Genomic DNA, 13551 nt, shown 5'->3' on the forward strand with positions numbered 1-13551 from the left:
ATAACTAGCTCAAGAAAATGTTTGTGCCAAAGAGCATATTTTGGTGGCATATTCCCTTCTAGTCTAAGAATCCATATGTTGCACATGACCACGTGTTACGCACGTCTGCTAAATTAGGGGTGTACGATGCTTTTATCGGTGTGCCAGCACGCAGCAAAGGTTTTCGCCCCGACGCGCATTCTCTCTCCTCCTAAGTGACCTCAGTCTATTTCCTGTTGTCCCTCCTCCTGGTTCACTTGGAGGTCATGCGGATCAGCAAATACCCTCCTTTCTGCCCTGCTCTGTGGATGACACCTGGGTTTGCAACCGGCCTCTCTGCCTGCTGGCCTCTTCAGAGCCATGGGTAGATTGTGGTTCATCACCTTGCAGCTTCCAGGCATGGAGTCTGGTTCACTTCAGTCTTTCTGTCTCTCTTTCCCTCCTAGGCAACTTTTTCTGTCTGTAATCTTGTAGGATTTCTTTGTCTTTAGAGTGCTTGATATTTTCATCATTTTGGCATCGGACCTATGGATTCCAGTTTAGGGGGCTCTCATTAACAACTGGAAGCCCCTTTGGGGTGGTGTTAGGACGACGCGTTTGTTCAAGCATGCCCCGTGGGTCACTCTGATGCACACAGTAAATTTTGCGGATAACATGGAGAGAGAAACAGTATGCTGTTTAGGAACTGCCCCAGGAGTCAGAATTAAGCACTAATTTTCACTTCCTAGAGTCTGGTAATGACAGATTTCACATGGTTGTAATAGCACTTTAAAATATGGCCAAGAATTTGAAGACACACAAAAAGCCATAGGAACAAGCGTTTGACTCTTACGACAACAGGGACAATTTAAAGCCAGTGTTGTTTTGTTTTTAACTGTGACCTCTAGACCTAAGCACAAATCTAGTAGAAAGTAAACTGTAAATAACTTTTAAACTTGCCCTGAGTAATTATTCCAAGCAAACCACTTTATAGATCAATATGTTTTTCACACAAAAAAGTATTTTAAGCTTTCATATTTGTTCTTGGATTAATAGGTCAAAAGAGAGCAATCCAGAGTGTTTCCACAGATGCTACAAATAATGTTTTCTTTTTATGGGCACCATTTCAGTGGAAAATATGTCTCTTTGCTTGTAAAAGTGTTTTCTCATTTGTCAGAAACTTGAAGGCTGTTTATAGGGAGGTCACAGTGCCTATTTAGGAGACATTTTTGTGCCGTAAATTTCAGCATGCTTCATTATTGCGCATTTCTGTCCAGAGCTGTCGCACATCCTGTGAGGCTGGTTGTAAACCACCTGAATACTTTCACGCCTCTGTTGTATTGTATGCAGTGGGGAAGATGGCGTTTTCCTAGAAGGAATTATTCTGTGTTGGACGCCGTAGCAGTGTCTGTATCCCAAGCTTCTGCACAGTGACGGCCTTGAACACCAAGTTGTCCTCAGCAGAAACACAAAACTAACTCGGTGTAATGAGTTGGTCTTTCTTTTCCAACCGCCGTTCTGAGCCTGTGCCCTTTCTCTCATGGGTTGTTTTCTTCCATGGTGAGGGGCGCACAGTTCAAAGCCAGTGATGTCTTCCGGGCAGGACCAGGAGAGGAGGAGGCGGCAGAGGGCTCTTAGGAGAAGGAACCCAGAGCTCAAATGCTGCAGATGAATCGCAACCAACAGGGAAACGGGGAAGCTGCAAGGTCAGGGCTGATCTGCTGGATCTGAAGGCCATGTAATGGGGCGGGGCTGTGCGGGGCGGGGCGCGGCCAGGTGGATTAGGGCGGGGCGGAGGGTCGAGTTGGATCCAGGTGGGATAGGGCGGGGCTGGAAGGTCGGGGCGGGTCCAGATTGACTTCTGCTTGGGTCATGATCTGGCAGTTGGTGGGTTCGAGCCCCAAACCCCGCTCTGTGCTGTTAACACGGATCCTGCTTCAGATCCTCTGCCCCCACTCTCTCTCCACCTCTCTTGCTTGCTTGCTCTCTCTGTGTCTCAAAAATACACAGTAAAAACAAACAAAAAACATAACAAAACAAAAAAACTATTGAAAAAGAGAAGCTACTGTTTTAAGTTCTTTAAAATAAACCTTTGTGTGCCTTTGTTAATTTACGAGCTCCTTTCCAAAGAGATTTGAGGTCACTTTCAGATAAGTAATCTATCGTGCTAATAATACACCATTTTTCTTTATCTTGGGAATAAATGTTCCCAATCATGTCCATTCAAAAGCATTTTGTAAACGACACGGTGTTAAGTTCTAGAAAGTAATACTTTTTTTGTTTGTAAACACAGTCATTTAGGGTTTTAATTAACTTAAATAAGGCCATTCCCTATCAGTCCATTTCAGACAGCTTTAAATGATCGTTTCCTGTACGCTTTCTCAAGTCAAGGTGTCTCTTACAATTGATGTATAGAATTTAATATAGAGTTTGTTTCCACACCTCTGTCAAGCTCGAGGAATAGTGTGTCTTATCACTGACAGTGGCTTCAGTAAGTAAATTCGGTATTGGTGGCCTTGGTTCTCACCAATGCTGAACTATTTTTTAAAATTCCTTTTCTTTCTTTTCTTTTATCTTATCTACCTGTAGCAGGGTTCTCGCACAGAGTCATGACACAGAGGCTTTTCTTTCCAGGAAGCAACTTTATTCGTGCCGGCACGGCTCAGTTGGGTTCGTACCCAAAGAACTGAGCCCTGAACGCCACATGGCGTATATTTTTTACTTGTCTCCCGTATATGGTAACACACAAACATGCAGTCTGATGAAGTGGTCTCATGTTACAAGGTCACGAGAGATGTTGTCATGTACGCACATGGCCAGGTTACCTTCATGTTTTCTTTAACCTAGGGAGGGTACCCTACCACATTATCTAGCTGTCATTTATCTATCTATCATCTATTAACGCTGCTTGAACTATTACCAAGCTTCTGAAGCTTGTGCCTGTTAAATAAATACTATCATTCAATGTACACTTAAAGCACACACAGGATTCTATGCTGAGGACTTCTCACCAAGAAAGTGTTGTTCCATATAACTCACATAAAGAAACAAAAAACTTGAAAGTACAAAGTTTCATTGCAGGACTATCTCATAGAACAAATATTCAGAACAAACCAGAGCTGCAACATTAAGAGAATTTTTTTCATAGATTTTAACATATTAATAGGATGAAATATCATGTAACCTTTAAAATTCATTTTTAGAAACCATGCAAAAATGCCAAAGATGGTAATATTATAATATTAAATAAAAAAATGAGAAACATAATACACTGTGAATTTAAATATATAAAAATGCGTATCTGTGTGGGCAATACTTTGCTTTTGAGAAAATCCTTAACCTTTTTTTTTAATATTTTATCTTTGGGTGAGTGCAAGTGTGGGAGGGGCAGGGAGGATCTGAAGAGGGCTCTGTGCTGACAGGGTGACAGCAGTGAGCCCAGCGTGGGGCTTGAACTCAGGAACTGCGAGCTCATGACCTGAGCCGAAGTTGGATGCTCAACCGACTGAGCCACCCAGACACCTCGAAAAAAATCCTTAGTCTTATTGCTGATTTGGCTTTACCATACAAACTCTACAGCTGAGATCACTGCTCTAAGAACCGTTTGCCTGGATCAACTCAACCAGGGTGGCTGTCCTGTGATCTGAGCCGGGAGTACTAACAAAGCCACCCTGTTTCTTTTGTGTTCTGGTGAGCAGCAGTGGGGCCGAGGACCAGGAGCTTATCCACGTGCTTTTGAGGGCGTTTGCAGATGAGGATCCGCTCTGTGATGGTTTAAACCCCAATTTACACCCAGACCCGTAAGTATCTGACGGCTTTGTGAGGGTGCAAGCTGCCAACCCAGAGCACCGTCTCCTGTGCAACTTGGAGCTCTGATGGAGGGTTTCCATCTTGTGAAATGAACATTAGCCAAACCAGTAGGTTAGTAGCGGACAGGCCTCGTGGGTATGCTTTCTATTGTAGCAGAAACATCAATTAATAATTAATAGCATTCAATTTGTGTGACAAAACCCAAAGGTAAAAAGCGTAAAGGAGCAAGAAAATATGAAATACGTATTAAACTGTTACTTTTAGGGCAAACTTGTACATATGAAAAGATTATATGTTTTAAAAAATTTTTTAACGTTTATTTTTGGAAAGAGAGAGAGACAGACAGACAGACACGGAGCACAAGTGGGGGAGGGGCAGAAAGAGAGGGAGACACAGAATCTGAAGCAGGCTCCAGGCTCTGAGTTATCAGCACAGAGCCTGATGTGGGTCTTGAACCCATGAACCGTGAAATCATGACCTGAGCCAAAGTTGGATGCCAACCGACTGAGCCACCCAGATACCCCTAGATGGTATTTTTTTTTTTTTTTAACTAAAGAAACTTAATGGGGTGCCTGCGTGGCTTAGTTGGTTAAGCCTCAGGTCATGATCTCAGGGTTTGTGAGTTTGAGCCCCCAGGAGGGCTGATTCTCTCTCTGCTTGTCCCCACTCGTGTGTGCATGCATGCTCTCTCTTTCTCTCTCAAATAAATAAACTTTGACAAAAAGAAAAAAAAGAGAAACTTTTAAAAGTTTCATAAGTTTGGGGGTGAATTACTTTGAACATTGTTTTCTTCTAGGATTTGAAAATGATAATATTGAGATGACTTTTTAATGGAAACTTGTTAAAGCATGCCTTTCTCTGTACGCAATTTTCTAATTTTGCTTGACTGTTATTAATTGAGGGTGTATTATAAATACACTGCAGTCCTAGGAATCGAGATAGCTACAGGATCTGGCCCTCCTCCAGGAATTTGCAGTTCTGGGTGGAGCATGTGGGCAAAGTGATAAAACCATAATGATGTATTAAGGACCAAAGCGTCTGTTTTTAAGTAATAAATATAAAAATCCAGACAGTAAAGCAATATCGGCAATACGTTTTTCTAATTTGTGATGACACATCTGGCTCATTAGTCATGTTGGCAATTAGTTCGAGAGGGAAGTAGTGGGTTCAGAGATGTCTTCTGCGGAAAAACAAAGACTTTTCGTCGCGCGTAGGAGCTTCTAGGGCCATCCTGAAGCAGGCGGGATGTAAAATGCACTTTGAGCAACTGACATCTAGCCAGGGGCCCTCCTGGAGCCTCCTGGAGTGCTGGCCCACCTGTCATAGAGACAGAGCAGTTAAAAGGACATTTCTTTATCAAATCTCTCAAGAGGGGGGAGAAAAGTAGAATCTGTTCTGAGGACAGCGGAACATATTCAGAATTCCGTTTAGACACAGATGTCCCTTGTAGTTCCTTTCAGGCCACCCCTGATGGCTCCCCGTAACCCCCCCTCCCCTAGCCCGGAGCCCCACCCTCAGCCCTGCCTGCAGCCCACCCTCATTGGTTTTCTCCTCAGCCTTTCTTTTCCTTCCAGAATCTGAGGTTTGGTGTTCTCCCTCCTCTTTGTGAAATCCACCTGGTCTGTTCTTAACCCATTCATTCCTGTTTTGTAACGCTCCTGCCCTTTTTTTCTTGGTCACCATGACAAAAGGCGGGGGTGGGGGGGCTGCCTCATACAAGAATGCTGCTATTTTGGGGGCTGAAGGCTTTTCCTTTCTTCCCTTCCCTTCCCGGTTCCTTGGCTGGTCTAATAATTAAATCGACATAAGACAGATTAACAGGAGAAAAAAAATGTAATTAGCATTTACGGGAGCTCATGGAAATAAAAGACTCAAAGGAGTGACCAAAGCAGGCAACTCTTAGACCTTTTACACAAAGAAACAGTACATTTGTGATGAATTGACAGGACAAAGAAGTTTGGGCTTGGGGTGGGGAATCAGTAAAGAAGTAACAAGGTTTCTTTATACAGTCTTCTCCAGCTAGGAGGAGAGAGGACCTTTCACAGGGAGATTTATCTCCGGCTTTCAGGACAAAGGGTCAGACAGTGCCTGGCTCACACTGGCTCTTTCTTATGTAACTTTAATTCAAAATAATCAATATGCCTCAGTAGCATTTTGGGGGCAGCCTTCCCTGAACCCATCACTGTGAATACTTATATTAATACTTTCTGCCCATGTTACAAAATCAAGGTTTGATTCACTAAGTCCCAGATGGATGCAAAAGGTTTTACTTACTTTGCAGTAAGTTTCCTTCTGTGGGTATAAACTATAAACTAGTATTGAATTCAGGGATATCTCTAGTTCAGGGACATTTTCCCTTCCTGGTTGGCTTGAGCAATCACTTAACTGTTGAATTACAGGAAACATTTTAAAGTAATGAGTGGGGGTGGGGGGGGTGGGGAAGGAAAAGAAAAAAAATGAGTGGGGTTCTGCTTGTTGGTTATTTTTCTGTTGAGATTCTCGGAGCATCATATGTGAGGGTGTGATGAATTCTTGACTTTTACTTCTTTTCATACGGAAGGCAGTAAAGAGCTCCAGAAAAATCTATTATGGTATAAACCCGACTCGAAATGTAAGTCTTTCTCATAATAGTAGATGATGTGTAATTTAAATTTTAAAATGTGCTAAAGTTGCCAATTTTTAGGAGCTGACCGGTAGATTTAAATATTTAGTTTCATGTCACAAAGGCTGTAATCTGGTGACACTTTCTCCTACGTCTCTGAGATAAAATGGTCCCTTTTCCCTCCCACTCTCATTAATGGTTTACACGGAACAAAAACAGAAGTCAGCAAATTTTATATTCCCATTGAACTTTAAAAGCCAGGTGGGGGGGCGCCTGGGTGGCGCAGTCGGTTAAGCGTCCGACTTCAGCCAGGTCACAATCTCGCGGTCCGTGAGTTCGAGCCCCGCGTGGGGCTCTGGGCTGATGGCTAAGAGCCTGGAGCCTGTCCCAAAAATAAATAAAAACGTTGAAAAAAAAATTAAAAAAAAAAAAAAAAAAAAAAGCCAGGTGGGGAGAGGTGTAAGGTTATTTCCATGATTATATAGCTACAATATGAGGAACCATCCTGGTGGTCTGAGGTTCCCGGCGCTCCTGATGTTAGGTCCTCACAACTAGGAATGGCTGGCGACACATTCCCTCAGAGGGGACTGTCAAGACGGATGTGGAGGTCGCGCGTTAAAAGCAAAGAGAGTGTGGGGCGCCTGGGTGGCTCAGTCGGTTAAACGCCCGGTCATGATCTTGCGGTCCGTGAGTTCGAGCCCCGCGTCGAGCTCTGTGCTGACGGCTCAGAGCCTGGAGCCTGTTTCAGATTCTGTGTCTCCCTCTCTCTGACCCTCCCCCGTTCATGCTCTGTCTCTCTCTGTCTCAAAAGTAAATAAACGTTAAAAAATTAAAAAAAAGAAAAAATAAAAGCAAAGAGAGTGTGCAGATCAGCCATGGAGGTAAAGGGGCGGGGAACCCAGATTCAGGGACCGGCTGCCTGAGCTCATATCTCAGCTCTACCATGTATTAGCTGTGTGTTGGGGGCAATTACCATCTGCTCTTTTTGCATCAGTGGCTCTCGGTTCTCTAGAAAGAGCAGCGGTCAGCTCAGATGACAGGGTGGCCCTGATACCAGACAGAGCTCCAGCTCTGAACTCAGGTTCCCTTGCTCGCTGCTGGAAAGCCAGTATTGAGAGACCGGTGCTGGTGGGAAAGTAAAGTTCGCTTTATCCTGGGGTCCAGCCACGTGGGGGTTGGTGGACTCATGTCCCAACAGCCGTCTTCCCTGTCCAGGCCAAGCTGGAGGCTTTCAGAGGGGAAGGCGTGGGAAAAGGGAGGAGGGGGGGCTGCGTGCAGGCCAAGCAGGTGCCTGGGCGGTCAGCCGTTTCCGACATGCTCCCAGACAGACTTGCTGGTATCTGCCTGCACTGTTCTCGAATGTGGTTAGGCTTTGTCTTCTGGGAGAGTCTGGCCCTTGGCACTCAGGGCCAGTGGTCTGCAGATCTCAAGGAAAGTGAGTTTGCTCTGGTACAGACCGAGGGACTTAGGTCAGCAAGCAATGAGTGCAGGAGTTTCTTGTCATGGGACTGGACATTTGGCACCTTGGCGTTTTCACGTTGGAGCAGAGCAGCCCAGACCGTGAGCGTGGGCTCAGGGCGTGAGACACTTGTCTTACTCCCCGTGATCTTGGACGAGCTACCCGACCTCTCGGAGCCTCCACGGACTCTTCTGAAAAGTGGGGCCAGCGAGAAGTCTTGGCAAACATGTCGGGCAGGGTGCCTGTCATTTAGGAAATGTGCGTTTCCCCCCTTCCTAACCAAGTTCTGAGTGGATAGGAATACAGTAAAACCTTGGATCATGAGGAACGTGTTCTGCGAGTGTTCCGCAAGATGAGCAGACATTCTTAATAAATTTTAACTTGATAAACGAGCGATGTCTGGCAACATGAGTTGTATGTGATGCTAAGCGTCACATGAACACAGCAGAGTCAATGGTTCTTGAGATTCGCTTTGATATATGAGTGCTTTGGATGACAAGCATGTGTCTGGAATGAATTACGTTCGCAAACCAAGGTTTTACTGTACTTATTAGTAAAGCGACTTTTGATGTACAAGCACTAGTGAAAAAGAAAAGAAACAAGAAATTCGAAGGATGGGTCCTACCAGAGAAGAAGCTCTGGGGGAGCTTGGGAATAAAAGGTTTGGGAACCCTCAGGCAGGTGCTTTTCGTCAGTTTCTGTTGTGCAGCGTTTCTTTATAGTGGAAATGTTATCGTTGGTTTTCTTTAAAGGACGATTAAATCGCTGTGTTACGTCACCGAGAGGAATTAGCAGCATCTTGTGCTTATTAATTGCTGCCTTGGTGCTCAAACTACCTTGGTTTTTCATTTTTTTAATTTTTTAATGTTTATTTTTGAGAGAGAGAGAGAGACAGAGTGCAAGCGGGGGAGGGACAGAGAGAGAGGGAGACACAGAATCCGAAGCAGGCTCCAGGCTCCGAGCCGTCAGCACAGAGCCCCACATGGGGCTCCAACTCGTGCACCACGAGATCGTGACCTGAGCCAAAGTCGGACGCTTAACCGACTGAGCCACCCAGACGCCCCGAAGTACCTGGTGTTTTGAGACCAGGTGCCTGCGGATCCAGACAAGCCTGCGTGCCGCCCCCACCCGCCGTGAACGTCCCGGAAGCCTGTGGTAGTGGATTATACAGCCAGCCGAGTGAGTGTCATTTAATAGAATGGAAATACTGTCACTGTGATAAAACATTGTCCTCAGATTAGCATCTCAAAGGAAAACAAATGAAATAGAGCCCTGCCTTCTGCAGCAGGAGAGATTGTCTTGGGACCAGCTGGAGGCTGATGGAACTCTCTTTTAGGGAAACAAAATAGCTCTGTAATGGGAAAGATCACCGAGTCTCTCCTTCGTTTGTTAGGAAGAACTCTTCGTGCTGGCGAGTGGACCCCCCGTCTCACCCGCAAGTCCAGGATTCCTGCACCTGCCTGGTAGGTTTCTGCAGCGTGTTTGATCTTTTCCAAGTCTCAACCTCAAGTAACAGAAATGAGCACACTCCATCTCTAAGGTCTTCATTTTTGTTAACTCGGTGAGTCTGTGGTTGACCTGATGAGCTGGTTTTTGGAAAAGCTTCATTATACGGAGTGGACACTTAGACGATGATGTGGATGTTCTGTGGGTTCCGCAGTGGCCCTGCTATTCATTGCCTGCTGTTCACGATCATTAATGTCCCCGGTGGCATTTATTAAGGAAGTCCGTGGTTTTCAATTCATGATAAAGAAGCTAGAATTGCCTTTTGGCGGGAATTTCCCCGAATTTTAAGGCAGGATGATCTTGAACCTCTTGTCTTGTGCTACCTGTTAAAATCTAAGATACTGGGGCACCTGGGGGGCTCAGTTGGTTAAGCATCTGACTCTTGATTTCAGCTCAGGTCATGATCTCACGGTTTGTGGGTTTGAGCCCCATGTTGGTTTCTGTGCTGACAGCTCAGAGCCTGGAGCCTGCTTCGGATTCTGTGTCTCCCTCTCTCTCTGCCCCTCCCCCACTCACGCTCTGTCTTTCTCTCTCTCTCTCTCTCTCTCTCTCAAAATAAATATATAAAAACTTAAAAAAAAAAAAAGCTAAAATATCACCTAGCTCTTTGGACTATGGCTGAGTCACACAGAAACGTGCAGAGGTAGGTATCCCACGGTTGGACAGGGGCCTTAGCGATTCATCCTGCACAGGAGAACGGAATGAAATTTATTTGGAAAACTGATTGGAACTGCCCTCCGAGGAAATCCCTAAAGTTCAGTTAATGAAAAGCTATAGGCCTGTTAGCCGCACTCGACAAGCTAACGTGCTATCCTAGTTTACAGAAGAAAAAAAAAAAGGCAAAGCAACAATCTCCGTTTAAGTTGATTGAGGATCTGTTAAGGAAAGAAAGGGCCTCCTGACGAACATGTTTCCGGGGGCTTCTGCATTTAGCGGCACAGGGGGCTGAAGGTTATGTCCTGGATGGACACGACCTGTTTCCTTCTGTGACGGAGTGTGGGAAGGTGGCTGAGTGCACTGGCACAGCCCTGGGGAGGGCACGCGGCCGGTGGCCGACCTGAGCCTTCGGTGAGTTCCCCAGGTGTCCCTGTGGCCCAGGCTGACAGTACCCTCAGCTGTGCTTCCTGCTGCTCGGTGGGGACAACCCAGCTCTCTTTGGCTCTAGAGTTTCTGGACACAATGATTGATTCCTCCCTGTCTTGGTTATTCCGTTTAGTCATGAAACCACTAATGCTTCATTCCCTGCTCTTATCGTGCGGCCCTGATTTAATCATCCTGTTACAGCGATGCCTTTTATTACAAGCTGCCTTCGATCCGTTGTAACTAGATTGGGTATCAGTGGCCAAGGAATGAATGAATAAATACCAGAACGGTGGATGGAGACATTCCGAAATTGGTGTACGATTTCAGTAACATGCCCGTAGGGAAAAAAGGTTCGCGTCAAGTAGCCCGAGGGCCGGACAAGCTTGGTGACGCTCTTCCTGGTGACGTGACCTTGCACTTGCACTGACTGTGGGCTACATCACACGCAGCACTTTCCGCAGATTATTTGACTGATGATTGCTTCTTGTCCGTGGCACCTGTGCTCCTTGGGGACGCATTTTGAGAAATGCTGGCCCACACGTTGGGAGGTGGAGAACTCCCGTCCAGGAGACAGGACGTTGAGGTGGAACTCGTGCCTGCCCCAGGAGGAGGGCGCCGCCCCGCAGGCCAGCTCCAAGGAGCCGCACTGGGTGCGTGGGAGGAAAGCCTGTGCCCACGGCCAGTTCCCTGCTCTCCGGCGATCACGCGGAGCCCAGTTACCAGTGTTTTGGCAGAAGCCGAAATATTTCTCTCCCCTAAAATTCATACATTTGCCCAGAAGCCTGCTGTGCGGGATTATGTCCAGTGCACTGGATTGTTATCAAACACGCGAGTCTCTCCGAACCCTATAGCGATGTTGCGGGGTCGGCTGTGATCCTGAGGGGGCTATTCGAAGACATGCCGTTGGAGAGCTCCGAGGGGACTGTAAGTGAGCTGGCTCCGAAGGACGAGGGGATGACGTTTCGGGGCTTAACTGTCCCTGGAGGACAGCACAGTAGGACCAAAAACTCGCCGTGAGGAATGAGCATGGCTTCCCACAGACGGTGTGGGGGGAGGGGTGCGTTGGTCTCCTGTGGCTGCTGTAAAGAACTGCATCTTCGTGCAGCCTGGAACCATACCTGGGGCTGAAATCAGGGCGCTCCCCCTGGAGAAGCTGGGGGGTCTGCTCCCGGCCCTCCCCTCTCTGCCGGCTGCCTCACTCCCTGGCTCCTGCCTGCCTTCCTCCAGCCTCGGCCTCTGTGGCCACGCTGCCTCCTCCCCTCTCTCCACCTCCCTCTTCCGAGGGTGCACGTGACTGCGTTAGGGCTCATCCTGACAACCCAGGAGAATCTCCCCTTGCCAACATGCTTACTTTACCAACTCTGCCACGGAAGGTGGCCTTCACCGGTTCCCGAGACTGGGACCTCCGCGGGCCATCGTTCAGCTTACTGCAGGGGGCTTATTCTGACAGATCCAAACGGATAGGGTTAGAAAGAGAAACTGAGGACATCTTCTAGCGGACCCAGGTTCTCAAGAGGAATTTGAATTTTCCTGCAAGGCAGTCCTCTAAATGCAAGGCACTTTCTGGAGAGATGCGTCCAGATGCAGTGGGCAGATTGGAAGGGAGGCTGGAGGCAGGGAACCCGTAAAGCGTGTTGGTGAACCCGGCCCCGAGACCACCAATGTTGGCCGACTTCTAATTGATAACAGTTATTCCATTCGGTGTCCTCCCCCCATCCTTTCTACCGAGAGCCTGAAAGCACTGTCTCAAGTTTATCTCCAGCTCTTACTCAGCTCTTTCCTGGACGTCTGAACCAACACACCACCGCCAGTGGGGGCGGCTGGGGCCATTTGCACTGTGCAGGTAGGAGAGCACGCTTTAGAGGCCGACGTGAGGGTTGCTGGTGGTGTTAGCTCCCTGGTGTGTGATCGCTCCTGCACCGTCCTGGGAAGCAGATTCTGGATCCCCACGGTGGCAGGGCAGGGCCTCTCCATGCCGTGACTGTCGGGATTCTGAGCGGGCGCCGCCTCCCGTGAGTGCTGGACGGCCGTCTGGTTTCTACTTCAGGCTCTCGTGCGAGAAACACGTGCCTTTGGAATTCTCCCGCTGACCGTCCCTCAGCTAGTTGCCTCTGACTTTCAAGTCCATCGAATGCCACATCCCCTCAGCGAGAGTATTTTATCCCTTTTGAGTTCTTACAAATCCACCCACACTTTCGTACAGAAAAGGATGGAGATTTCCAGAGCGTAATTGATGGCAAAGGTCATGGTGGGATTCGGGTATGATTCTCAAAGGCAGGTGACTCGTAGATTTAGAAATCAGAAGATACGAAGGGCCCCGGATAACTTATTAAAAAGAGAGAGCTAGGGAATGTCGCATTTAAAGTAACGTCATCAGGGGCACCTGGGTGCTTTAGTCGGTTAAGTGTCCTACTTCGGCTCAGTTCATGATCTCACAGGCAGTTCGTGAGTTCGAGCCCCGTGTCGGGCTCTCGTCGAGCTCTCGTCGGGCTCTGTGCTGACAGCTCATAGCCTGGAGCCTGCTTCGGATTCTGTGTCTCCCTCTCTCTCTCTGCCCCTCCCCTGCTCACAGCCTCTCTCTCTCTCTCTCTCTCTCTCTCTCTCTCTCAAAAATAAATTAAACATTAAAAAAATTGTAAGAAAAGAGAAGTAACATCAGTACACCCGTGCGTGCCTTCTAAATGTGTTTCTGTTTACCTCTCTGGAAACCCTCACAGACGTGTCCCAACAGAAGTGCTGGGGCTCCCTACCTGACCAACCGCCTGGGCCACACTCTGCTGAACCTGTCTGCCTTCCGCCTGGAGGAATATTTGCTGGTGCCGTCTGAGAAATCGAGGTGCGTGCAAGCTGGCTCTGGGTCTTTCCTGCTCTTCAAGTTACTTTGCAAATCCTATGGTTTCAAATGCCAGCGTTCTTAAAGCTCAGACGTCGAATGCTAACCTTGATGCTCATAAAAACGCCGAAGAAACACTGTAGGCCTTAATAAGGTTCCTGACCGCTGGCTGTTCCTCTCGCACACGGAGGGTTGGGGGGGGGGTCATATCAATGGAGATTCACTCAGGGAGCTAGAGGAGGTTTTACAGCTTCGGAGAATAAGTGTAGCGAAGTTAGCAGCTTAATTTAGTAGTGTCCG

At 47.4% G+C, this 13551-nt stretch overlaps 1 protein-coding gene across 1 annotated transcript in view; it reads left to right on the forward strand.

The window, feature by feature from the left end:
* ABCA13 (ATP binding cassette subfamily A member 13) overlaps window positions 1-13551 on the forward strand; it is a 402236-nt gene that overhangs the window by 251743 nt on the left and 136942 nt on the right. The window contains exons 44-46 of the mRNA XM_045494253.1: window positions 3657-3758; window positions 9223-9292; window positions 13136-13254. Of these exons, the coding sequence (XP_045350209.1) occupies window positions 3657-3758; window positions 9223-9292; window positions 13136-13254 (291 nt within the window). The remainder of the gene's footprint in view (window positions 1-3656; window positions 3759-9222; window positions 9293-13135; window positions 13255-13551) is intronic.

The sequence above is a fragment of the Leopardus geoffroyi genome, chromosome A2 (assembly GCF_018350155.1).
Source record: "Leopardus geoffroyi isolate Oge1 chromosome A2, O.geoffroyi_Oge1_pat1.0, whole genome shotgun sequence".
Taxonomy (NCBI): Eukaryota; Metazoa; Chordata; class Mammalia; order Carnivora; family Felidae; genus Leopardus; species Leopardus geoffroyi.